This window comes from Lampetra planeri, chromosome 3 (genome assembly GCF_965212315.1).
Source record: "Lampetra planeri chromosome 3, kcLamPlan1.2.h2, whole genome shotgun sequence".
Taxonomy (NCBI): domain Eukaryota; kingdom Metazoa; phylum Chordata; class Hyperoartia; order Petromyzontiformes; family Petromyzontidae; genus Lampetra; species Lampetra planeri.
Genome location: NC_136109.1, coordinates 20,607,303 through 20,634,886, shown reverse-complemented (window position 1 = coordinate 20,634,886; position 27,584 = coordinate 20,607,303). Strand labels below are relative to the sequence as shown.

Below are 27,584 nucleotides of genomic sequence, written 5' to 3'. Positions count from 1 at the left end.
TGAAGTATAAATGTACGGTGCACAATGTGTGCCTTCTGCTCATGGCAAGGCTGTTGAATTTAAATTAAGCAATTCCAACATTGAAGGCTTGATTGAACAGATTTCCACTCCAAAAAGGTAACCATAGACTGAACAAGCAACACCGTTTGTACTTGCACAGGCACCGATTAAGGCAAGACTCCTATCATACCCATAAAAGACAGTCTTTTACCTCCAGCACAACCGAGCAAATGTGTACCTCTTATTGGTTCTTTCGGTAAAGTCACGTAGAATGGAAATAATAAAAATAAAACATAATAAAATAATATGATATAAAGTGTACCTAACAGAGTGCTGAATCTGAAGTTTCAACTATTCACGAAGAAAATGATGAGCTTAAACTATACAACAGTGTATATCATTAGTTAGCAAATCCCACACTTGATGTAAATTCTCTATAATCCCCATAACAATATGAAAATGTGTGGAGGCTGGCAACATGTCGAATTAACTATCATGAGCATTGTTCAAGTAATGTGGTGGTCACGTAACATGCATGTAAGGCATGATGGGGAGTCGTTCCTTCCTGGTGATTGTCAGCACACCTTTACATGTTGTTATTTTGAGCATTAGTTTTCGTACATTAAACAGGCACGGCTTGTATTATACTCCATTAAAAGCGGGCTATGCCAACATGAATTTACCAAATATTGACAAAAACAAAAATGTGACCCAAAGGAGTTTGTGTTGATGTCAAGATGTTTTCTACTAAATCTAATTTACACAGATGCCTTGAGAAAAGGCATAGAGTAATAAAAGTTAGCAAAATCACTCCAATTTAACCAACATGGAGACTTACCACTGGCAGGGTATATGTGAATGGCATATGAGAATGACATGATAATTGAATATGAGCATGGTCTGTTTAGTTTGGGGAATGCCACTGGCACAGAGATAAAAAAGAGCTAGGATCATTTACTGGATTTTCAATTCATCTTCTTTTTCAAATATATTGTCACTTATTCCAATAAATTGTAAAATCACGAGGTGGATTAAACAAAATTTTATTTAAAAAATAACACCTCTATACTCCAACAAATACGTGAATTTACGATGCAGGGAATATATTTTAAGTGGTAATAATCTACACATGACTGATTCCATCCAATCAAATATAAGCAGGATGCTCCTGTAAAAACAATGAGTAATTCACAGCACATGCCAACAGTAGTAGACGAAATTCGATTTTATAAAACTGAAAGCTTCTCAACCTACACAAGCTAATGTTTATTCTTAATGAAAGCCCAGCAATTGTTGTGCATGACTCCTTATTAAGCTATCCATTAAAAAATGTATAATAGAACACGATGATACCTTCATAATTGTTGCATGATAATACCTTAGAAGCAGTAAATACGATAAATATTTACTCTTAAGTACAGTAATGTAATGCTGCATTTTCACCAGTAGTTGTAGGTGATGTACCAATTATCAGCAATTGTAAAAACTTTATTATTTGAATCAAAAATATTTTTTTCCGCAAACATCATCATATAAATACACATTTAAGCTAACGTTTTCTTCAACCTTTTATTTTGATTGAAAAAAAATAGAAACTGCCAACAATTTTTACTTTTCAAGTGATACAAGCAAAAAACGTGATTGCAAAAACATATCAATGAGGCTATTTTTCTTTCTAAGACTTATATACAGTATGCACTTGTGCATTTATTTAAAACAGGTGCTGACATGCAGCACATCAATCTTAGCTTGTAATAGATTGAATCATACACGTATTATTTGGCAGTGTATTACTAACGAAATTTGGATTCTTATTTTTTTTCTCTTAATTTACGCTTACTACAATACTGTATATCTGTGCATCGTTCATAAAGAGGATGATATATTTGTTTTCTAATTGAGCAACGATGAGATATCCTTCGACTCCAGCTATACCGTGTCTGTCTGCAAAGTTCAGTCGTCCGTTAGGTGGTGAATTAACAAAGTAAATGTCAGGGGATTAGGGCTTCGGTTCAATCAAATTGATTGAAGCCCAGAGACACAGTAATGTCACATTTTATAACGTGTTTAAAACGAATGTATAAACACGTGGAAAAATGCATCAATGCGCATAAATATTAAAAAATATATAAATTTCCATTATGTAAAACAAATAGTGGCAGATATAGAGTACTTCCGCAACTTCTAAATAAACTGGGACTTTGATAATAATAATTTTTTAATCAAATTAATGAAAAATATCCAATTCAACTATATCCTTTTTTCTTCCAATGAGCATCATCAAATCAAGTGCGATTTCGCAACACAAGTATCAACCATTCGACAATTATTCGTCTTTATAATAACACATTTTTTTAATAATGTAGTTCAATTCTGCTTACCATTTGTTTTAACTTGAACATTATAATAGTGATTATCCTCTTCTTGGTTCTTTCGGTAAAGTCACGTAGAAGGGAAATAATAAAATAAGAAAAATAAAACATAATAAAATAATATATTAAAATAAAACATAATAAAATAATATATTATGTTTTATTTTTATTATTTCCCTTCTACGTGACTTTACTGAAAGAACCAAAAATAATATATTATGTTTTATTTTTATTATTTTATTATTTCCCTTCTACGTGACTTTACCGAAAGAACCAAGAAGATGAATCCCTGCAGTCACGAAAGCTTTAAATCGAAGTGATTATCCTGTTAAACAAAATACTCGTTCCTCTTACAGTCATTATTATTCTTCTACCTTGCAACAAACAAACTGGGTATTAAAAAAAAAAGTATAACCAAAAGTGTTAGTAGATAGGAAACATGCCAATGCAGAACTCATTTCCCATATAACTTCTTGTTGAGGAGGAAGATAAGGAGGTTGACATTTACTCTTGCCCGTTCGAACATCTTCATTACAGCCACTCCCTCGTACTGCAGCTGCAAAAGGTCCTGTCAAGGAATGAGAATTTGGCAACATGTGAATGAAACAATTAACGCATAATGATGATGATATATGTATGGCTCATCTTCCCAATTATAAGCCCTTAAAGTGTGGGACAAGTGCTAATACTTTAATTCTCATACTGTCATTACGTTCCCTCAAACTCGGTGCCAAGAATACATGCAATGGATGTTTGAATGAGTGACTATAATTAAAGTCGCACGCCCTCGCAGAGTTATTACAGTAATGTACTGCAAATGAACAAGTAACAATCATGTAACAGATAATCATAATTTGCAAGTTAAGTAATTGTTCTTGCATAGTTATGCTGGCAATCATTCACCTAGGAAAGCTTCATCGAGTCTTAACTCACTTTTTAAGGAGGGTCCTGCATTGGGATGTTTGGCCAGTTACATTAGTGAGTGTTCGACTTGTATGAGGAAACTGGAGTACCCAGAGTAAACCCACACACTTGAGTGGGGGGGGGGGATGACCCCCAACAGTGGTGCCTCATGGCCACTTTAAAGCTCTATGCCTATGAACCCTGCAAACCCTGGCAAGCCCTGGTGGTCATCCATGCAAGTGCCAACCAGGCTCGAGCCTGCTTAACTTCAGAGATCTGATGAGATTGAAAGCAGTCCAAATGATTTGGTTGCCTCGCAGCTCTAGACCGGCTTGGTAAAATAATTACTCGGATCGCTCCGTGGCAAATGAGGGTGGAATTGATCTGATTTGCATCATCCACACTTTTACCGAAAATGTGTTTTCATACTTAACGGAGACTGCTGGTATAAATTGTGAACAATGTAAAGTGGCCATGTTAACGATGAGAACCAAGTGTAGGTGAACATTGTCAATAATGCAATGGGGCTGGTATACCGTACCTGAAAGTTAAGCTCCACTTTTTCCATTTCAACTCCCATGAACTTCGCTTTCACCTCGAAGATTCCAATTTTCTCTCCTTTCGTGATATCAAACAAAACATTCTTGAACCTGTAGTGGGGAAAAGAAATCGAGTCACTTTAAACATATCCATCATCATTGTCTTGATCACTCATGATTGATCTCTTGCTAGATGATGGTCTCCCAAAGCCGTCACGTGATTAAAACATTCAAAAAGTTTCTGCACACAAGTTGATATCACCGCTCCTTTCCACAGTGGATTATCTCTCGGATGGGTTTCCTCCTTTGGTTGCACTGTAAATAGTGGCAACCACCAGCTATCATTCCTTTTAGCGATATGCCCTGCCTTAGCTAACTTGCCATACTGAACAATAAATATGACCTCTCCAACTTGTGTATGTTCTCTAATCCATGTATTCCTCTTCCAATCTGCTTGTGTAATTCCAAGAATGTAAATGTATATGTATCATTATCCAGTCATACATGTGCTTCACGATTAGCATATCCACATGTGAATTATAAAACAAATGATAAGCAAAAGACGTGAATCCTACTTGCATGCCTGGATCCCCTTCTTTGACCAGGAGCTTTTGAAAAGGCTGTAACTTTGAATGTGTGCGGGGGAATTTCTATAATTGGCTTCAGGGCAGTGCATACTGTCCCTATTATAGGTGGGGAAGGTCATGGAGGGTGGTGAGATGTTTCCGTAAACATTATCAGGCAATGAATACATGTTATCTTCTACTTTCTCCTAAATCACAAACATCTCTAACAGCTCATTTGCAATGAAACTGTTTTAATGAGACGCTAAACTAGCAGGAGTCATCCGCTTATGGCAGGTGCCAGCCTTATACAGATACGTTCTTTGATCTGCAGAATTGGGTTGAAAGTCCACGTATTCATTTATACTGCGGTTGATATTGCGCAGATTTATTGAGCACACATATTATGTATATACATAAGACCAGGCAGAATATAGTCCACATACGGACCTGTTGATATATCTATATATTTTTTTATTTTACCCTTCATTTCTCTCTTTAATGTTTTATAGCTGCCAATCACATCAGGGTTTGGTCATAATCAAGTATATTTCATGTGCCACTGTGCCTCTCAATGGCAGTGCACAAAATACAATTTAAAAGGATTAATGTCAATGTATTTAATCATTCAATACTGTGTCTGCTCTGTGCATAACACAATACAACTGTAATGACGGTAGCAACATGCAAACTAAAGGTACCGATCTGGTTATTATCTTGCAATGCAAACTATACGGAATTTTTATTTCAAGGAGGTAATACTTTGTATGCGTTGCATAGACTAATGCATGCCCTCTTCACGTTTCATTTCTGCACGTGCGTTTTATTTATTTGTGGGGAGCTGCGGTACAGTCTTGAGTGCAATGCGCTATGAACCAGGCACCTTGAGTTCAATTCCCAGCCATGCCGAATATCATCGTCAAGTGGTGTCTGAATCGGTCCTGGGTTTTCACCCTATGTTCGCTCATCCTAATACGAGTGCCTGGTGTGGCGTGTAAACATCAGCACTGAGTAAGGGCAGTTGGGCTTAGTGTTGACCACACCACCCACGCGTGCATGATGCTAGCCACACCGCGTCATTGTATGCCGTGCCGGCCTTAATGGGCGCTTGCTATCAGCACTTGCCCAACAATTCTGTATGGCTATAGGGGAATATTTGTCGTTGATAGTCATAACAAGATAGAACAACTTTGGACACGGAAACCACATAGCATATGCACTCAAATGAATGGTACTGTACTGTACTCGCAACATGTAAAAAGGTATGGAAGGTGATTATGAAATTGTTCCAAGATTTAAAAACACAATGGGTATACAACAGATAATGAACACAAAATGTCCGTTGACATCGGCTGGACAGCCCACTCCCGGAGACTAATAACATCCCCACTATGGTCATTCATTTATTTATTCTCCCTCAATTTTTCCTGATTTTGCCATCGGCATAAATCCATGAGACAAATAATCCATTCAGAACTCTCACAGCAGTCCAACCTTTCATATTAGAGAATGACCCACAAAAGCAGATCTCACAGAACTACAATGCACACTGTCGTGCAGCATTTTCCCACCAAGCTTGCTGCAGAGATTAACGTCTGTACATGACAAACTGATCATTTCAGAGCTGGAATTTAGCCAAATGAAGCCCTAAAAATAACATTTGACGTGGCGTTTTTGTTTGTACATGCACCTCCGATTAGCGTGGTTGGCTACATGCGGTGCGAAAGAAGTTCAGCGTACACACATCGACATACATACCATCAACTCGCTGAAATTAAGAAACTAATATAAAAAAAAACATGGGGCGAATGAAACCCAGATTCGAATGCAGGATCTCAGCGCTGCCAGTTCAGCTCTCCCGAGGAACGCGGCCACCTCTGAAACACCACAAATGTTATCCAGCTGTCCTAGTCAGCGTGGCCATCGTGGCCGAGATGAACGCAGCACGTACTGGTTTAAGGTGACGTCTTCTATCTCCAGCAGCACTCCCTTCTCGTAGAGGCGGGCAGCTGTGTAGTGCAGAACCTGAGGCTTTCCTTTCCGTCCTGATTTTTCCTCGGCTTTCCCTTTCCGTCCGCTCCTCCAATGAAGCACGCGCACGCAGATCAGAGACAGTAGAGCAGAAAAAGTGACGTTTTTTGTATGCATAACGTACCAGTTTTAATTCGATTATAAGGTTACAACTCCTACCCATTAATATCATCAATGCTTTATCATTTAATACTGCCATTGATGGGCTTATTCCGGAATGTACATCTCGTCTAAAAACACAGCAGACTGTTCTACTGGGGAGTTTACTTTTTGTCCATGAATCCAGAAAGATCCTCTTAATGGAGCTTGAATCCGCAAAAGGATCAGGGATCATTCTCTAAAGGTCCCTATACTAGAATCCAACCTGATTCACAAGAACAGAAGGGCATTGTGTGACCTCGATGCTGCTTCGATTCAAAATCTATGAACCATTCGCACAGACTCAGTCGATATTTTTTTCCCCAGCCAACGATAAGGGTCTCTGAGTGCGGGAAAACATACGTATTGAAGAAAAAACACTCAAACACCCCCCCCCCCTCCAGGCTTGTGTAGTTTTCCTTACACCACAATCACCTGAAGCCCAAATGATTCACCGGCGTGAAGAGTGACTCAGGAAGCATTCCCGCGCGAGTGACTCGCGGTGACCTACTTTCCCTTGTGGGCCAGGTTGTCGAGGCAGGTCTGGATGTACTGGTTGTAGTAGTTGGTCTGCTCCTGGTAGAACGTCGTCTTGGAATTGAGGGCGACGAGCGTCTGCTGCAGCTTCACCAGCTCCGCCTTGCGCCTCTGCCGGTACCGCCGCTGGTTCCGGATGTCCTGAGCACACGGGAGTCCAATAGCTGAAGGCCTGAAGCTTCTCAAGTGTGATCTGTGACAATGGGACCTCTATAAATGTGGCCATTCTGAAAAAGGCAGCAGGCTCAGAAAATGGCAGTGCTTGCGTAACCATCCCCCAGCAGTGGTCCAGATTTCCATGTTCGGCAATGTTCTCTGTTTACAATGAAATTCAGTCACGAACAGTATATTGCACAACAGGGCGTAATTTCCCCATTAATATTTTCCAGGTTGCTGGCTGGTCGAGTGGAGTAGGTTACTCGAGACGAGCAACAACAACCATGTTGATAGGTATACTGGATGTGGTGCGTTAGGTGCAGAAATATTTTCGGGGTCACTGACCCAGACAGACCCGACTAAACTCAAGCCTTGATTGCGCACATTTATTCATGAGAAGACAAGGAAATCCGGAGCAGTGCTCTCATGGGTCTGGAAGAATGTCTCCAGTGCAAAATATGTGGAAGTTGCCTGGTTTATTTTTTTAAGGTGTACAATTGTTTGTACTATTTCTTGACCGAGAACATTTTAACCTCGTGACATGTATATTCTACCGCACTTTGTGCAAATCTCTGCTTTACGGTGCCCTGAAATGTACGCATTACTATACAGTACAGTGATGTGTTTCCATTCCATAAAAAAAGTATTTTCATTCAGGTTATTACTTCTCCATTGAACACTTTACAATTGTTATTATTATATTATATAAATTCTGGCTCCTGTATCTTGTCATAGCGGACTCTCATGAAAGAAAAACACAGGAAAGGCTAAGTTATAATTTATAGCAGCTGGTTTTGTATTATAAATCACTTTTCTGTCAATGTGTTGCTATAAACACAATTATTCTTGGATTTCTACATGTGTGGCAAAGGTTAACTATGCCTATTTTATTTGACCGGAATTCTCTATATATACTTATCCGAAGTACAGTAACAAAGTATAACACATTGAATGTTAAACAAATATCAAACTTAGCTACGACTAAACCGAAAGGCAGAACCGTAACACCAAATGTTATGTTTTGGAAAAAAATCCATTTTCACAAAAATAGGCTTTCCTTGAAATGTGGAACGCATATGAACCACTCGATGAATCATCAACCTGTACTTCTTACTCTCATCGGCCAAAAACATTGTCTGTGAATGTGCCACAAGAGATTATTTCAGAAGCGTGGAGAGCGTTTAATCATATCTTTTTTCATTAATTTAAATAAAATGGCTGCGAAGTAGCGCCTGCCGCTTGTTACGGGAGGGTGCAGGGGGTGCGGTTTGGATGTTGGAGCCTATCGGCCACCCTGGTTAATGCTGGGGGTGTAATATATACGAAAAAATCCATGCCACGTCTGCTTCACAATAGACGTTAAAGATCTCATGACATCAATTCAAAAACAATAGGCCCATTTGTGGCAATATCGTGGTACAAATTTGTAAAAAGTTATTTTGCAAATTATCTAATTGGTTAAAGTCACATTTCAACATACTGAGAAACTGCTGCAGACGATAATAGTCTATCAAAAGTGGAACCTTCATGATAGCAGCCTTGCGCGATAAGAATGGCACAGCTATAAAATGTACAATGATGTAGTAAAAACAGTGAAAGGGTCTACCTGCTAGAACGAGCGCGAATAAGATGGTGCTCGTCTCTGCTTGGGCATTGCTGTGCCATGAGCATCAATTCCACATTTCCACCGCAGAAGCCAATTTTGGAGTCAAGCGTGGGCTCATTCTAACCGTACGAATTGGGCATTCGACGACGGCATTAGATCTGACCCATGCATCACCTTTGATATTTGAACAAGATTTTAAAAAAACATGACCATCTTCCTGACACCGTGAGTGTGGCACAGCGTGCTGGATCTACGTGAGTATGCAATGGGTGTACCGTCCGCCACAGTACACAGCAGGTGAACACACTGCATTAGTCGGTCGCAGTTAAGTGGTGAGTTTCTAGGAAGTTCATCTTGTGACTGTGAGTGGGATGAGATGTGATTGGTTAGTGTTTGTTGAGTGCGAGCGGTGAGTGTGATTCTCGTTGCAGGATGGGCTGCTCTCTAGTGGGCTAAATTTTAATAAGACTGGAGGTCAAGTTCGGGCCACTCATTCTATGGGAGTTTGGTCACAGTGGACAGTAGCATTTTTTAATATGACGTGCAGACTAAATCAAATAAAACTCACAAAAACATTAGGATGTTTTCAAAGCCACATAAACAGGACGTATCAGCAATAGCATTGTGACATTATTAATTGCTACTTTAATACTCAGTCTTTTTTATATTCCTGTATTTCACTACACATGAAGTTTAAAGTAACGTATAATGCATGTGACAAAAGATGTATTCACCTGGCTACTTTATTTTGGAAAGAAGAAGATGCCATGAATTTCATTACGTGTTACATTCAATCTGAACAAGATACTGCAATACTAACAACACACAAAGATCCCCCGACATAGCTTTTAACAGACTATTTGGGCAGGTTTTGTTTGCGAGCACCGATTAAGGTCAATGCGGGGTGGTGTGGCCAGAACCACATAGGGCGGCCTTTTTCTCTTCAGTGCTGCAGTTTACACACTGCACCAGGCACTCATTTAAGGCTGAGTAGACCTAGAGGAGGTCCATGATTAGTTCAGATAAAGGCCCACATATATTAGGTCCTGAGCAGGGAATCAAACGCTGGTCGTCGGGTTCACAGCACAGTGCACTAACTGCTACAGTTTTACTCCCCGTGATATATTGTTTACAGACACGAACACCCCATTCACTCTGCTGCCTTTGTTTTGAAGAGAAAGCAGGGCGATCTGGCTGGAAGAGTGTCATTTTTTTGCACCCTAACGCGTGTTGCATGCCTCCTCTAAAAGGTTTACCGGAGGCTGTCAAAAAGCTCTGCGGTAAGGTCACAGAGCAAGACATTCCAGGGACCATTATAAAGCATATGACAGACATTATCCAAAGCAGTGGCATGCATGGCTATTAATTTTGTTGATGTAAAACTAGATCCCTTGCTGCCTATAATATTTAAATGATCTTAACGTTTTGCTATTAGCACTCTGACTTGCGTTAACCTATCCGGATGAAAAACGGTTTGAAAATGCAGAGCTTAAAATAATACCTAAAATGTACACTGTATAGAAATATTTCGATGTCTCAAAAAAAAAAATTTTTCTCCAAAAAAATTTATTTAAAGGATAAAAAAAAATGTCAATGGCATCGCATGCTGCTAATCGAAACAAAAATGTACATACACTACCGGTAGGGTGATAATTAAGGCTTAGGCAGCTTTTTGGAAACAGGTTACGGCTTAAAAAAAACGTTGTAGACAGTTGAAAAAGCATATTTAAGGAGGCCGAGGAAAAGGAAAACCAGACGCAGCCATGTATACTGCAGCTTTAAGGCACGACACACGGCTGCATGAAACAGATGTGATTGCCAAATTGCCTGCAGGCAAAATATAACAAATGTGTCTGTCTGTACTTTGCCGAGCGGGTTTTTATGTTACCACGATACAGCCTTTTCAGGGCATAAACACGGTTTGTTATTAAAAATATATATAACGTTTCTTTGTAATGTCAGTGTTTTTTACAAATGAAATACTGTAAATGTAAAGTCATGTTTTTAAGACATTAATTCTCCTCGGGTTTTTTTTTTAATCCTTGAAGATTACACTACTTCCTGTAATTCTGACCGGGTTCGCTAATGACAGAATTGGATTACTCACACAAAGTTCTGGGGAGAGAGAGAGAGAACACATTTGGAACTCATTTCTTTCCCAAATGAAGACTTGGGAAATCCAACTGGCCAAAACATAAGCCTTTCCCTTCATTCGTTGTCAAAGCGCATGCTTCACTTTGCAACGCATTACAGCATACTTTAATTGCGTTAGGATGGGCACGTATTCACAGTTTGTATATGCGAGGTCTTGCTGACAGCTGTTTCCTATACCGTAGCGCTTTCTCAGATACCAGGCCGGATAAACATTAGTTACCTCCTTGCATCAGTGCCTGCCCCCTAGGGAGCCTCTTCCCTGACCACACACACACTAACAGATCCATCCAGTCACACACTAATGAACAAAGGACGAAAACAAAGATCAACCCCCCCCAAGTAAAACCGAAGTAAGACTGCTGAGGCCAGTCTTACTTCGGTTTTACTTGATGTGGCCAGCGTTGTACACGACCGTCTTTGTCTCCCCACAGTGATGATGTTTACACGTGGTACCAAATACGAATTTAATGCTGAGTCTGCCTAGGGGAGGCCCAGAATAAATTCAGATGTGACACCCCACTGATCTTAGCCAAGGCCGGGAATCAAACTCAGGTTGCCAAAGTTTTGGTACTGTGTGCTAACCACTCACTATACCAGCGGTCCACAGACGAATTAACTACAGTAGCAAAGAACAAAGCCGAAGATTCCCCGTAGAGCCTTAACAAACTTTGGGGCAAGTACTGTTCGTGAGCAATTATTAAGGCCAGAACGGCACACGAGGGACTAGGTGGCCAGCACCACGCCCGACCACCTTTGTCTCCCTTGCACACACGCAGGCACATTTAAATGTTGCACACATGCACAACACATGCAAAATATTGACACAAAGAGACACTCACGCGCGACCTTGTACACAGGCGTGCGAACGACCACATGCACAAACACACACAGAACCACGTGCACATGTCACGCACACAGAAACGAACCTACAGTTACACCCAACCATACCACACTCATACAGGCCACGCACACACACACATCACCCTATTTTACTTCTACAGGAGGCTAAGTGCTGTGAGCGAAAACCTATTGCAATCTGGCAGGGCAGATGATTAAGATAGGATGGTATGGCCTGGACTACACACGGCTAACTTTGCTTCATGCTGATGATGACACTGCACCAGCTATTCGTTTTAGACGACGTTGATGAACACCACGTATACGTTACGTAAGCCACTGATGATATACCGCTAAATATCCAGGAGTTGAACCCATGTCACCAGGATGACAGCACGGTGCCGTGATCTGCTACACCACTTCTTTCCCGCATACGCACAAATAAGTAGCATGCCGGAAATCCGACGTGCAGAGATTATATTTATCATTGCACACAGACACACAGACGCACATCATGCAAACGCACGTACATGCCAACACACAGGCCACATTACTAGGGTTGTGCAAACCCACCAAAATGTAAAAGCCCTGTTTATTTGTTTGCCCGCTAACGTTCCATGCTCTCTGCCCCTCTAAAATCAAAACAAACAAAAAAGAAAACAAGTGAAATATTCCCAAGGGACGAAGCATTTAAAGCTGTGACATTTTGGGATTTCCCTTTATTCGCTTCGGTTGAGAGTGATAATTACACACTTTGCAATATAAAATAAAAAACAACGACAATAATATTAAAACCAAGAGCTAAAAAAGGGATTATTCAACAAAATAGACCCCTGCCAAAAGGGCACCAACAAATCCTGTGCATTAACCAAATAAGTCCACATGTTTGAGTTTTATATTTTTGGTCGAGGAATGAACTGATCTGTTTTATTACAGCAGTACTTGTGCAATTCATAAATACGTAGAAGGGAATACCAGATGTGCATACTCGATACAGTACAGTTTGTGTTTTCATCCGCCCAACTTTGGTAAACATGTCCAGGATCACCTAACCAAAGCCCAACAGCTTGTGAAGGGAGGGATGTGGTACGAGAGAATGTGATTGGTCGGCTGGTCCTCATAGGGCAGGAATTATTTACCAAACATTACATTGCATAAAAATGTTATTACAAATGTGTTTTCTCTCGTAATGACCGCACCGAGGCTCAGTCCAGAAGAATATATATGTTTAATCGGATGAGAACAAAAATCCACATTTCAAGTAATTAAATGACATCTATGATTTAACAAACATAAATGTGTAATTAATGCCCTCTGCTAAATAGCTGAAACAAAGCACAGCAGCATAAACGAAACAGCTTCTGTTGGGTCAGCAGCCAGCCAAATTTGCTTAAGTTTTAACCCTCATAAGCATCAAAGTGAGCTGTGTTTTATTAAGTAGGGAGAACAGTTAGGGTGCTCTCTTATTCGAGAGTGAGGTGATCCTCATTGCATGTTTACTGTCCTGAGCGAGACGTGTAAATTCCACATTCCTTTGGCTGGGGCAAGTTATTCCACAGGACAGCGGCTGTAAATCCGTGCTGGAGTGATGAAGAGCTGGGTGAACCCTCACTCATTACTAACAACAAAGGCAACTTGTCAAAATTAGCTACGGTTGAAATTTATGAATTCGTTCATTCCAGTATTTTAGAAACAATAACATGGGAGGGGGTGGTTGTGCAGTGGTTAAGATCACTGCACTATAAACCCAGCGGCCTGAGTTTAATTTATATTTCCATGGCTAACATCCGTAACAATGGAAAGTGTGAACCAGTTCTGGTCCTCCTTCACAAACCCGCACTGTTGTCCAACAACCAACACGGCATAGATGAGGCCTGCTTTCAGCGGTTGATTGACAAAGGGCTCTAAGTTAATCATTTACGAATGACATGGTGACGTAAACCAGTGGCGTTGCTTGTGGATGGCATGGGCCCTGGTACAGTACGACGAATAAAAAAGTAGGGCTACCAATCTCTGCCTTCCCCTTTCTCTTCATAGCCCGGAGCATGGGCCCCCTCTGGCTCGTAAGCCTCAGAGCAATAGCACCTCCTGCTCCATTATCGATAACCCACACCACTGATATGAACATAGAAGCCCCCCCCTTCCCCTTCAACTTTCAAAGTTACCAAAAAAACCACGGCTAACTCATCAATATGTCAAGGAAGACAGACCACACTGCGCTATGTGCAACATTGCACATGCCCTCAGTGTCCTCCCCACGCACCGGCTAAGACCGTGGCTGGTGTGCGCGGTGCTGTGATGATCGCTGCACAGGCAGGTAGGTAGGTGGCTGTCAGGGACCCGCGGTAAATATACTTAGGTTTTTTCGGTAAAATTCGCGTAGGTAAAAAATTAAAATTAATAAAAGTAAAATAAAATAAAAAATCACGACGTTTCGGAGGCAACACAGCTCTTTTTTTTATTGTATTCTTATTTTATTTTACTTTTATTAATTTTAATTTTTTACCTACGTGACTTTACCGAAAAAAACTAAGAATATGAATCCTTGCAGTCACGAAAGCTTCAAATCTAGAACCCGCGGTGAAGCCAATGGGGGGCTTTGCTGCGCTTCCTCAAGGCGGTATAACGGAGGCCCATGACCAGCTTCCACGTAGCAGCAGCATGAAGCAGCCTCTTGTGACCAAGAATGCACGAACCTTGGCACCCGCCTCGCATGGGGAATTCAATTACACTTAAAAGTTTCTGAACCTATTAGATTGGCTTATACGAAATAAATTATTAAAGCCACCCCACACTTTTTTTTTTACAGGGGGCCATGGGTTTTCTAATTAAATGCAGGTTTGGCACCGGAAGGAACATGAATAAATCTATAAAACCCATTTCCCATAATGATTAACTGTTTAATCAATTCATTGTGATGCGTCGTATTCATTCAATGATCAATTTTTTCTTCTTTTGGTAGGCCTATTTATTTATCTATTTACTTATTCACAATCGTGATTTGTTCTCGGCGATGAAGCGGTGAATCCGCCCGCCTTGCAATTTAAAGAACGCGTTGAGCTTGAACGTTTAAGCACGACTCGGCTTTGTATTGAGCAGCTCTTAGAAAACGTAGCACGCCGTGCAACGATCAATACTGGTCTCAACCATAATGTAATCATCATTGATTGCCATGATCTGTATCATCGGACATGATCTATCCACTGCTGGATGAAGGCCTCACTATCTGGCTCACGGTCTCACAACGCAACGGTCCATCCACCTCCTCCACACGAGCCGATCTCATCGCTCTACCTCTGCGGTGGATGTCCTCCTCTAAGATCCGTTCCCACCTTTGGCTGCCACACTTGCGTGAGTCTCGACCCCCAGCCGTCATCCTTTACAGTCATCCCTTACATTCCCACTTACTTTTATTAACAGTCAATATGATAGAAATCTACAACTAATGTATCTTCTCTAAAACACCTCTCAAGACAGCATAAAAGAAACATTACAATTTTTAATGAATGGGGATAGCAATTTTAATTACATTGTAAATATTTTTGTGATGCATTATAGTTTTGTTGTTATTATTATTATTTGTTATTGTTATTGTCATTTGACGTTCCTGGGTATACCATTCCCAAGGGGGCCTCCTCGGCAGGACAATCTGCGTGGCAGCCCCACGGCTTTGGAGTTTTCAAAGAGCAAAGGTCAGCCTTGGTGTGACTGTGGGGGTGTCACCCCCACCTGGCATGGGAACCCCCCTGGAACTTGGACTCAAACTGCGCCACACCTCCTGCGTCCCCACACCATCACCCTCGCTTACCTTTCTTTATCGGTGAAGATTGTGACCAATGGCCTCCTATGGGAAATGTCCGCAAGAGGTTTGCTTGTGATTTTATGAAAAATATTTTGTTTGTCTGTTTCCCCAACCGTATCCTGATTGTGCGTTTGACATCATGTAATTCGAGTAATGAGCACGCCTTCAGAACTCTCGCACAGCAGAGCAACTCCCCCGTGTTTGAGAAGGGTTCCGTGGAAGCAGATATCACGGAAATATATTTATCACCCCTTCGAGTGACCTCTTTGTCCGTACTAGGAGCCAGCACTTTCCCTTCCACCTGCTGCAGGGCAATGTTCGTTGGGATTATTGCACGAAAGTCAAACAGATATTTTCACATTCTTAGACCTGGAATTGGCCCAAATTTAATGAAAAACCAAATGTAATACGACGGGGGATTATCTGTGTAGTCATTGATGACCAGGCTGAGAGCATCAACTCGCTACACTTGAAAACCTGCTTGAATCATGCAGCGGCAAGATTTGAACTGCCTTGCCTGGTATGCGGAAGGACGTGGGTTCGATCCCGACACCTGTATATTTGGAGTTTGCATGTCTCTCTCCCCGTGGTCACGTGGATTTTTCTCTGGGTCCTCCAGTTTTTCCCTCCACATTTAAAAACATGCGTTTGGAGTATTTGGCTGCTATTCATTTCTCAATATCCACATGATAAGCCACTTCACTGATCAATAATTTGTGGCTAGGTTACTTCTGAAAAATAGTGATATAGCTGAGTGGGGCTTACCTGGTAAATTTTTAATAGTTTAAATAGTTTAGTATGAATTCCAAACCAGAATCTCTGAAATGTCAGTGTGTTTATTATTTTATAGCCACAGAATATGCTGCATACTGGTGTGGTAAGTGCTTCCATGTCTGTGTGTATCTGTGTGTGTCTGTGTACAAGTGGTGGTGAGAGGTCGTGCAGTGGTTAGTGCACTGCATGACCAACCCCGCAAACGCGTTTGATTCTCGACCACAGATGTCAGGTGAGTAATATCAGAACCGGTCCTGGGCCTTATTTAAATTAACTCAGCCAAAAATGAGTATGCAGTGCAGTGTGCAAACATGCTTGGTGTGTGCATGTGTACACGTATGTTGTGTGTGTTGATATAGTGGTGGCATGGTTGTTATCATCCTATATGAAGATCCTTGTAAACCACTTCATTTTTTATCATGCCCATCAGTTGCAAATATAATCTGAAACCAGCCTGGATCTCCTTGAAATCAATTCATCCTATCACGGGTAAAGTACCTGGTGTAATGTAGCACCATCACCAATGGGAAACAAAGGCGGCCAAGTGTTACATGTTGTGTTGTGCTTGTCACAATTTTGATAATTTTTTACTTTTTTCCAATGAAATCTAGTAGGCTAAGATGAGTCTATATCTGTGGGACAGTTAATTGTGTGGTGAGGTAAAGTTTGGGTGCTGACAGATATTTCAAGATGTCTATCCAGCATTGAAGGGCCGGCCAATATACCCTCTTCATGGGTCTTATAGATCTCGTTCCATCAGCAGTGGCATGAGCAACCAATTGTAGGGATGTAGTGGTGCGTGAGTGTCTAAAGACATCAATATTTTTTATTTCGGATAACATTCCCACTTTCCTTGGAATAATAAAAAAAACTACGGTATACGTCAAATAAAAAATATCTAAACGGTAATAAATCACAACCGACCATTTGATACAAGCCCAAACTTAACAAAGACCTCCTTCGCCATGTCCAATACTGTATAATTGTACTTGTACTTATGTAATGTTTCCTCTCATACTTTAGCTCTCCGTAAGCCTAAAGCTTTTTACAAACTGGTAATCCACCACCTATATCTGTATGGGTGAGTTGACCGGGCAGGATCCATCTCGTCGGTGTCCCACTTGATGTCGCCGCAGCGGAACCAGCGGCGGTCTAATGGAGAGGAGCTCACTGCCGAGTAAACATTTACTTGGCCATGTCGGCTCAGCACCGTCGCCACTCACACAACGTCTCGGCGGCCCCCAGCATCTTGCAAGCGGATGATGCCGTCTGGCAAACAGTCGGAGCCTAATCTTTGAGCAGAACATCACCGTAATCAGATCACCGGAGGTCAGTAACTATGTGCCGTAACAAAACCTGTCAAAACACTGTTGTGACAACTAGTTTATTTCATTGCCGTCGAGCCGAGATGTCGTTTACGCGATTGTAAAAAGTAATCATTCACGGCTCTTTGTCAACTCACTGCTAGATGAAGGTCTCCCCACGTCGTGTCATTCATGGAGGGCTGCTTGACCATACTTCACCACATACTGGTCAATGTGGGTTGGTGGCGCAGGACCCGTTGAGATATCACTCACCACTGATGTTAGCCGTGACAAGAAATGTAACTCAGGTTGCTGGCTTTATAGTGCAGTGTTCTAGGTTTACTCAGCCTTCATTGAGTACCCACTGGGATATGTGATATGTATCAGCGCCGGCCAGACAAATGTGGCCGGGCTTGGTGTTAGCCACACCATTCCCTCATGTGCCGTTTCAGCCTATAAGGTGCTCACCAACAGCACTTGTCCCGACAGTCTATACACCAATATGGGAATGTGTGTCCTTGCATGTATGAAACATTGCAACTATTTATTTATGCAGGAGAGCCAAGTTTCAAGACCTCTTGGAGGAGTGTTCTGCTTGAGATATCTGGTCAATTCCCTGAGTAACGTTTTAATGTGGGAAGAAATCTTAGGAGCTTTGCATGAGAATAAAACTCACTCAGCATTTATCAGTCACGAACCTACTTGCTGTTACGCCTCCTATATATATATGCACCGCTGCTCCTACATATGGGTGTTTTGTGTACATGATCTCAGCAGGGTTCACGTAGATCTCAATTCCAACTCGTTGTATTACAGATGTGTGCAACCATCATTTGATCAATGTGCACAGTGATGCACACGTGTTACTTTTCACACATACACAATACTTTAAATGGTATGTGCAAAACAGAGAGAAAGCGTCTGTTAATGTAATCCAGGTGATTAGTTATGCAACTCAATACCAACCAGCCAGTGTTGCTCATATCCGTTGGTGACCCTGACCTGAGAGAGTGGTGAAAATTCCACATTCCCATGTCGGGTTTCCCTGAGACTGCAACCGTTCACTTTTCGCAAAGCAGTGTTTAGCTTGATTCTCCATGCGTCGAATTGACCCCCCCCCCCCCCGCCCAGACAAGATTTTAACTCGCACCCTTCTGAGTCGAACCCTTTCGTGACTGCAAGGATTAATATTCTTGGGTTTTTTCGGTAAAGTCACGTAGGTAAAAAAATTTAATTAATAAAAGTAAAATAAAAATAAAATAAAAATCACGACGTTTTCGGAGGCAACACAATTTGTCATTTACTTGATACAGCTATCGTGCTGTGACGGTTCCACCTGAAGACGGAAGCTTGTGTTGCCTCCGAAACGTCGTGATTTTTATTTTATTTTACTTTTATTAATTTAAATTTTTTACCTACATGACTTTACCGAAAACCTAAGAGTATGAATACTTGCAGTCACGAAAGCTTCAAATCTAGAATTGTGCAATCGGCATTGTGGGACAGAACATCCATTCACATCTCATGCATGGCAATGCAACTTTTCGTGTTAGAGATTTGCCCATGGAAGCGGATATCACAGAGTTACCACTGACACCCCTTCAAGTGAACTCTGGTCTACACCATAGAGGGCTGCACTTTCATTCGCCGTGCCACAGACAGTAATGTTCATCACATGACAGTCAAACTGATATATTCAATGATCAGAACTGGAAATTAGTCCAATGAAGCACAGAACCACATTAACAGTTCCTGTTTTTTTTGTGCCAGTCATAGGTGACAGAGCTGACACCATAAACTCACTACACTTGAGAAAGGGGTTTTAATCACAGGCAGCTGCTTGGATTTCAGCGGTGGTAGCTCATCTCTGACCTCCAAGCCATAGGGCTACACCTCACACGGCCTACTAAACCCAGAGCAAAACGGGCATCAAACGAGAACGGCCTCTCGCCCCGTACCTTAGCGATGTCGTTGATGAAGGCCTGGTACTTGTCGGCTGCGCACACGTGCTCAGCCTTCTCGAGCGCCTCGAGGCTGCACAGGATGCGCTCCTTCTTGCCGGCGAGGGACAGCTCGCACTCCTGCGGGCCCTGGGCGTCACGGCGTACCTTCTCAGGGGCGCGCGCATCCTGCACGGCGCGGCGCCGCACCACGCGGTCGTGATCTGCCTCCTGCACGCGCCGGCGCAACAACAACAACAACACGCGACTGTCAGCGGCGACGGCGGCGCCAAACGCACAGTGGCAACGCGGAGACTGGGCACGAGCGGTGCTCCCGGATAACATTTCGGGTACGTTGGGTGATTTAGCCTTCATCGTTTTATTTTTTTTGTCATGTTTTTTTTTTTATCCTGTTTGTAGTGTCGGCGTCATGTTATGAGGCAAAGTACCAGAGGTGGGACAAAGTCATTGTTATGCAAGTCCAAGTCGAGTCGCAAGTCATCAAATTCATGACTCGAGTCTGACTCGAGTCCAAGTCACATGACTCGAGTCCACATCTCATAGGTGGGACAAAGTCATTGTTATGCAAGTCCAAGTCGAGTCGCAAGTCATCAAATTCATGACTCGAGTCTGACTCGAGTCCAAGTCACATGACTCGAGTCCACACCTCTGCAAAGTACCCACTTGGATTTCTCACAGAGCAGGACAACCTTTCGTGATGGAGAATGGCCCATGGAAGCAGATATCACAGAACTACTTCTGAGATCATTTTAAGTGACCTCTGGTGCCACATGCGATAGAGTTGCACTTCCCACTCACTCTGCTTTTGAGAGTAATGATTATCGCAAAATAGTAATCATATTTCGAGGTGGAATTTAGCTAAGCAGAACACGATGTAAAATGAATTTTAAAAGGAAATAAATTGTGTTTTATTAATATACTTTTTGCATCCACCCAATGGCTACTAAATTCACCAAAATGTCAACAAAAATGTTTTGATCTTGACTCAAACCATCTTGATCCATCAGGGACATGCATCAACAGGCCTTCTACTGGCCGCCAATGTACCCCAATGCCTGTGCGATCCACCAACCCTGCCTCGACCTCCACAGCAGTGGATTACAGGCACGCGCCACCAGAGGCACATCCAGGGTAGAGGGGGTAGTTGCCCCTAGTACTCAATGTTTTTAGAAGGCCGTGATATATGTTAGACCATTTTTGAGATTTGTCAAGAATGTACATCTTTAAATCAATAACCATTCTTGATTCAAATATCATCTTAGATGATTCCTGATGTATATTTAATATTAGATGCATTCAATATTATAGAGTGAAAACATTTTGTTTCTGGAAATTATTTCCCCCCTGCACCTCCGTTTAGACCCTCAGGTTTTGAATCCAGGGTCTGCAGACACCATGAGGGCATCTACGGAGCAACCCTGTGACCTTGTTTAAGTGCTAAACGGAATGAATGACGATACGATCTGCTTGTGCCTATCGTGCATTCTGCTCTCGCTCTCACCCCCCTTGTGTGTATGAGGGCAGGCAGCGGTGTCCGTCGCTTGTTGTGTTTAATCTGTTGTCCTTCTCCCCCACACCTCCGATTAGCACGGTTCGCGAAGTACAGTACAAAACAAGTTCAACATACGTACATACAACTGTACGTACTTTAATAATTTAGAGGGGGGGGGGTGCTGTGCATTTATCAGAGGGGGACTTTGCCCCCCCTCCCTCCATGCTCGGTTGATGCTAAAAAGGTTTGAGGGCTCTGATGGGGGCATGAAAATTGCCATAGGGGGGCCATGGACCATGGACCACAACAGCAAACTTCCTTGACCAGTGCTACAGATGAGCTGGGCGTTTTACGCATTGAAAATACCAACTACGTACGACATTTAGATCGAATGTGTAATAATGTGCATACAATTGTCGCCGCACAGCTTGAGTTTTCACATTAGAAAAAAATCACTGACGCGAGTGCGGTGAAGGAGTGGTCACATGATTTCCGGTATATATCTGTGAGGGGGTGTTCGGTCATGGAATAAAACGCTCTTGAAAGGTTCTCATGCAGCGGCTTTGTTCAATTGTTTGAAGTAACGTTCCAGCTCAATTTAAGATTCTTGTTCTTAATGCATGCCATCGAGGTTGACATTCAAGATTGTACAGTATTTGATCAAATGTACTTGTGCCATCAAGGAAATGCTGTATGTTACCCCCGTGAAAATAAAAAAAAGTATTCACATGATGTTAAAAGTTTAGGGTAAATCATTCAACAATCCCAAAACCTCATCTTCAAGGCTATCTATGCCTGATACACCACCCTGCCAGACTGGCTTCAACCTGAGATATGGTCACAAACAAGTTCTGATACTTCTGCATTGATGACTATACAGCACGGCTCATTATTCCAACAGTCAATGGGTTCTTAATAGCAGTTATAATGGATCCTCAGTCAAAGACATTGCCAACCACAAAATCAGTGCACATTCCTTCATGCTAAAACACACGTGCACACAAGAAGAGACTTTCGTGACGATGGTTCTGTAAGAAAAGCCATGTGGTTTGGCATCTGTATCAGATTGTGTGGGTCGACTTTGTGATTAACACAAGCTTATAAAATATAATACTCTCGGTGTGGTCTGTGCAGACAATTCAAGGGTAGTTGTTTAACAAATAACGATATCCAGCCCCTTTTCAATCCACTGCTGGCTGATGGACTCTGGATGGTGTTTCAGTCATGGAGGTTGTTTGACAATATTTCAACATGCCCAGCAGTGCAGCAGGTTGGGGAAGAGGAGGCCCAGGACTGCTTTAATATATCACTCTCCACCGATATTAGGCATGACCGGGAATTGAACTCAAGTGACCAGCTTCATGGTACAGTGCGCTAACCACTGCACCACCGCTCCACCTACCATTAAAGGGTGGCTGTTTATAACAGTACCTTTACAATGAGTCAAACGAGCACACCCGTCATGTGGAATTTTAATTGTGTCTCTTAAATTAATTTGTGGGTTGATCCATATCGCGCCTGTGCTGAGAGGTAATTATCTGTGATGCCAGTAAAAGCTCACCTAAATCAACACACATCAGCTCAAGGAGGCCATAAACATGAATCTCTCAAGCCAAAGTATTGATTAAAAAACACAATTACACGTAAACTTTCAGTGATTAATATTTACTCCTACAGCCTCCACAAAAATATTGTGTGTGCATAAGTTTTAAATGTACTCAAAGTACTGCATAGCCTAGAGATATATTACATTTACTACGCATTGTATATTGAAAATTCATTAAGAAGAAGAGTTGGGTTGTAACATATTTCAACCTCATGTTTTCTAAATATAAAACAATGTCATATAATGAGTAGAGCTGTGACAATTTGCAACCCTCGCAATTGCATGAATTGTCATGCTTCAGGGTTGCGGTTCGATTGAAGCACCAATGTTTTTGTGCTTTTCACATTGTTGTGCATGTGGCATTTCCAGCGTCTGCAGGGGGTCACGTGAACCGATTACATACAATATACACATACACAAATCACAATCGATTCGCACATGCATGGGTCCGGTGCATTGTATCGTTGAGTGTATGATTCAACGATGATTCGATGCATCGTTTCAAGCCTAAATAGGAGCATCCTGACTGCAGAACGGTATCCCCTCATTATTTGAGGGGAATACGGTCCGGAGATGCTTGTGAATAGCATATTTCGCGGATAATGACATTGGCCTACGAAAAAACCCATGATTTTAATGAATGACCTTAAATAAATACGTAAATGAGCTATTAAATACGTTAAAATTATAACATAAAACATACAAAATGGTTATAATAAACGTAAAGAAAAATAAATATTAATAGTTTCTAAATTAACTTACCTAAAATTATGATGCTGCACAGTAGAAGGTTTCAGTAACGATGATCTCATCACTTTATCTCATCAAGTCGTGTAGAGTTCCAGATGCGATCCGCAGATAGCCAAAATTGCGGATAGCAAGATCGTGGATAACGAGGGAATACTGTACCCATTCACAGAAGGCTGTCATGTAAAATAAAACATAGAAAACCTCTTCCAACTATATTTTGGTACTTTGTTAAAAACATTTTGTCAAGACTTCAAAAAGGCTCATTATTTTATCCTTAAACATTTAAAGAGCCTTCCACAAATCACACTACTACATCACCTCCCTTTAGCATTTCACCAATATTAGCTTTTTATTCCTTTCAATGTTATTCAGGGCTTGGGTTTTTATTTTTTGGCAAATGGCTCCCGAAAAACCAATATTCCTTAGAGACAACTTTACTTTCAAGACATCCTGAAAGACTACCACAGAAGTGATGTTTGTCAAGAAATGCTAACCAAGGCCAAATATATTCATTTCCATAAAGGTAACACTCATATAAACAAAGTGTATTTGTTCAATAAATACACTTGTTTATGGCAGCAGACACAAAGGAGCTATTCTAATAATAAACCAGACAACATGGCCCTGTAGGGGCCACAGGTAGTCGCGTTGGTACTTATTGCTTTCACCCGAATGTCTTCAACGCTGTGGACAGTAAATACAACTATGAGTCAGAGCGTCGCTCTGTTCGAGCAATGAGGCAGCGCCTTTCTCCGTTTGTGACCCTGCGTCATAAGTGTAAATCCACATTCTTACGACCAGGGCTGTATTAAGTTGTTTGATGGTCGCCCAAGAAGGTTATAGACTTGGGGGCCCTTTTGTTGTTTTCTTAAAATTGCTTCCCTCTGCCGATTCAGCACCACCCATGCCCAATGCCAGACACTGAATTGTTATTCACCTTCATAACAGAGGTTTTTTTGGGGGGTTAGATCGCGGCAATATAAAGGTGTCATTAAACCACCCGACATAGCCAATTAGTAAGTTTGTCGCGTAAACAAGAGATTCTAATTCGTTATTAGTTCAGCACACTGGTGTGTTGGAGAGTGATCCCACAACATTTACAATTCCTCTATTATGTATAACTAGCTTTTTTGCCCGTCCAAGGACGGGTGTATATTGCAGTAAATCTGAAATATGAAATAGAAAAATTGTTCAGCTCATGATTATTAATGAGGTGGGGGGGGGGTTGCCCCATGCGGAGTGACGTCACCCATTAATGGTTATTGTGGAGGGGTGCGGCAAGTGGAGTGACGTCACCCGCTCATGATTATTAATGAGGGGAGGGGTGCAGCATGTGGAGTGCGCGACCGTCTTGTGCGTTAGTGTAAATTTCCACGCGGGCATGAATATTAATTAGGGGGGGGGGGGCTCTTTGCAGTGACGTCACGCACGGATGTAGCACTGTGCTGCTTAGAAAAAAAAATTACCGTCACTTTCTGTAAAGAAACGTCATATTTGAAGCGATTTTGCGGAACATTTTTTTTCATTCAGCTCGACCTTCCTCTGCGTTAGTGTAAATATGCACCCTCTCATGAATATTAATTAGGGGGGTGGACCTCATGTGGAGTGACGTCACGCACGGGACACACATTATTGGCTTATTATAGTAGCAATATTGGTCGCGAAAGCCTACGTGTTAAACTGTTAATCATCTTACTTATTTGAGTTCTGCTTTTCAAATGTGACATATCAATTGTAAAGCTAATCCGAGCTTAAAACGAGAAAACTTTTGAACTTGGGCACATAACTGGTCATCATACACATACGTGATGCTATGCCTTCAATTACCAAATTACCTTTCAGATTCATCATAGTACTACATTATAAAGCGATACATACATATACATTTTTGGAGACCCTAAAAACTCCGAGGCACGAGGCTGATGCCCCATAAAGCCCCCTGCATTAGCCAAGTTTTGCTTATGACGGTGGAGGGAGGGAGAGGGGGGGGGTCAGGGTACCTATGGGATGACCACCGCCAACTCCTCATGAAGAGAAACCCCCTGACTGAGATTTGAATTCACAGCTGTCCAACCGTTGTGCGCCAAGCACTCTTTTCCGCAGCGCTGCTGCCCCTGCCGAACGACGATGGGTCTGAGCGTACACACACAAAGCTAGTACTAAAAATAAGTTACTGTACATTGAAATAACCTCAGTGAGAAACGCAACACTGGTGGCGACGCACCTGCTCGGGTTTACGGCCAGCCTCTATGAAAGAACCGCTGTGTGGGAGTGCTTTTTTTTTGTTAATCAGAAGCATTCTACTTATTAACAGGAGTAACTTTTGTCTTTGCAATGGCTCATAAAGAACAATGAAACAAAGCGATTTTGACTGTCGCCCTGAAAAAAGACACAGACGCACCCATAAACCAATGCAAAGCCCTTTGCAAAAGCCACCAATATAATCCCTGCCCAAAATTCGCCCTCCAAATGACGCCACCGCACCCCCATCCTCAGCTCGTGTTTCCTCGAGGCTCGACCCTGATTGGGGGTGTGGGGGGGGGGTGTCACTAACGATGACGCACCAAAACCCCTTTGTTGTGGATTTACCCCATCTACAAAGCCCTGTTCCTGTGCGCCACACTTCAGCCACAGCTGCCAAGTCACCTCTGGGGAGCCATCGGACTGTGAGAGAGGTCTCTCCAACCTCCTGCAGGGGTTAACACTCGCCGCTGCTGCAGAGGCTAAGTGTGCCAGACTCACAATCCAGAGGCACTGTGCTCCAATGCTGATCATCGTCATCGTCGTCGTCGTCGTCATCATCAGCGATGACCGATCCACTGCTGGATGAAGGCCTTCTCATGTCGTTTTGATGACGGGGAGTGTTTTGACCATACCTCACAATTCTGGTCAATGCGAATTGGTTAAGGGATTGGTGGGAATCAGATACTTACCTGCTACTGATGCAGGCCATGGCCAGGAATGAAACTAATAAAATATCAAACTGAGGTTGCCGGGTTAATGCAGTGTTGCAACCACTGCACGACCGCTTCCTCCTGGCCACTCTTTACCTTTATTTAAATAATTATACATTGCAGGTATTTGACTGAGAGAGAGAGAGTTATTGGTAAGTTCACAACCCTGGTCAGGGGTTAACCCAACATATTAACCCTTTGAAGTCAATAAATTGAAGTACCGCTTCGTGGAAAAACTACAGCGGTCGACCTGAAAATTGAAACTGTTCCCACCATAAGAACGTGGCATTTACATCGCCAGCTCAGGGCAACAAAGGCAGAACAGCACTGCTCCAATGCTCATTTTATCCTTGATTCAACTATGTAAAAAATGCTGTGAAAAGAAAATCTTGAAAAAAACAAATGAAAAAAAACCCAGTGAACCCTACTCACAAAATGTTATATCAAAAGCTAAAACGTTACGAAAGGAATGGTGGATTAGGCGCATGCTTGGAATTACACTGAGAGACGTAAAGAGGAACACATGGATCAGATAACAAAAGCCAATTCAGGGAAATCATATTGGCTTTAATGAAGAGTATGTAGGCATGGGCAGGACACATCACTAACAGGAACGATGACTGGGGTAAAAGACTAATGTCGGACGGCAGCCAACATAGGGAATATCCCTGGGAGAATGACCACCATGGAGATGGATCGACGAAATTGGCTCGTGTTAAAACCGTGAGAGATGGCGACAACATTGGGGAGGCCTTCATCCGGCTGTGGACTGATCGAGGATAACAATGATGACCAATGATGATGGGTGCTTGGTGCATTCTGTGCATCTCTGGCAGCAGCAAGAGCAGCCAGTCGGGAGGGTCGCTCACCTGCTCGCTGCTCGCTGCTGTGGAGAGGATCTCGGTGAGGCTCTCCCCGGGCTGCGCTCGGATCACATCCACCACCAGCTTCTTTGTCCTGCCCAGGAACACGACGCAAGCGGCGCTGTGATGTATATTTCATCACAAGCTATCGTCACGCAACGCATCGCTACAAAGAGCGCTGGCCCCCAGGACACAGCCACACACTGCGGTGCATTCCTGTAATGCAGCATTCGTATGGTTTT

General features: G+C 42.2%; 1 protein-coding gene across 2 annotated transcripts in view; it reads right to left on the bottom strand.

Annotated features, from left to right (window-relative positions):
- Positions 1-1,027: 1,027 nt before the first annotated feature.
- The window catches only part of LOC144740767 (ras GTPase-activating-like protein IQGAP1), a 112,331-nt gene continuing 85,774 nt past the window's right edge, over positions 1,028-27,584 (bottom strand). The window contains exons 33-38 of one of the 2 annotated variants that reach the window (XM_078623512.1): positions 27,349-27,436; positions 19,675-19,887; positions 7,058-7,224; positions 6,329-6,457; positions 3,817-3,925; positions 1,028-2,940 (exon numbers count right to left, since the gene is read on the bottom strand). In XM_078623512.1, coding sequence (XP_078479638.1) covers positions 2,827-2,940; positions 3,817-3,925; positions 6,329-6,457; positions 7,058-7,224; positions 19,675-19,887; positions 27,349-27,436 — 820 coding nt within the window. In that variant the 3' untranslated portion in view covers positions 1,028-2,826. The remainder of the gene's footprint in view (positions 2,941-3,816; positions 3,926-6,328; positions 6,458-7,057; positions 7,225-19,674; positions 19,888-27,348; positions 27,437-27,584) is intronic. The other variant, XM_078623520.1, reaches the window with a different exon arrangement.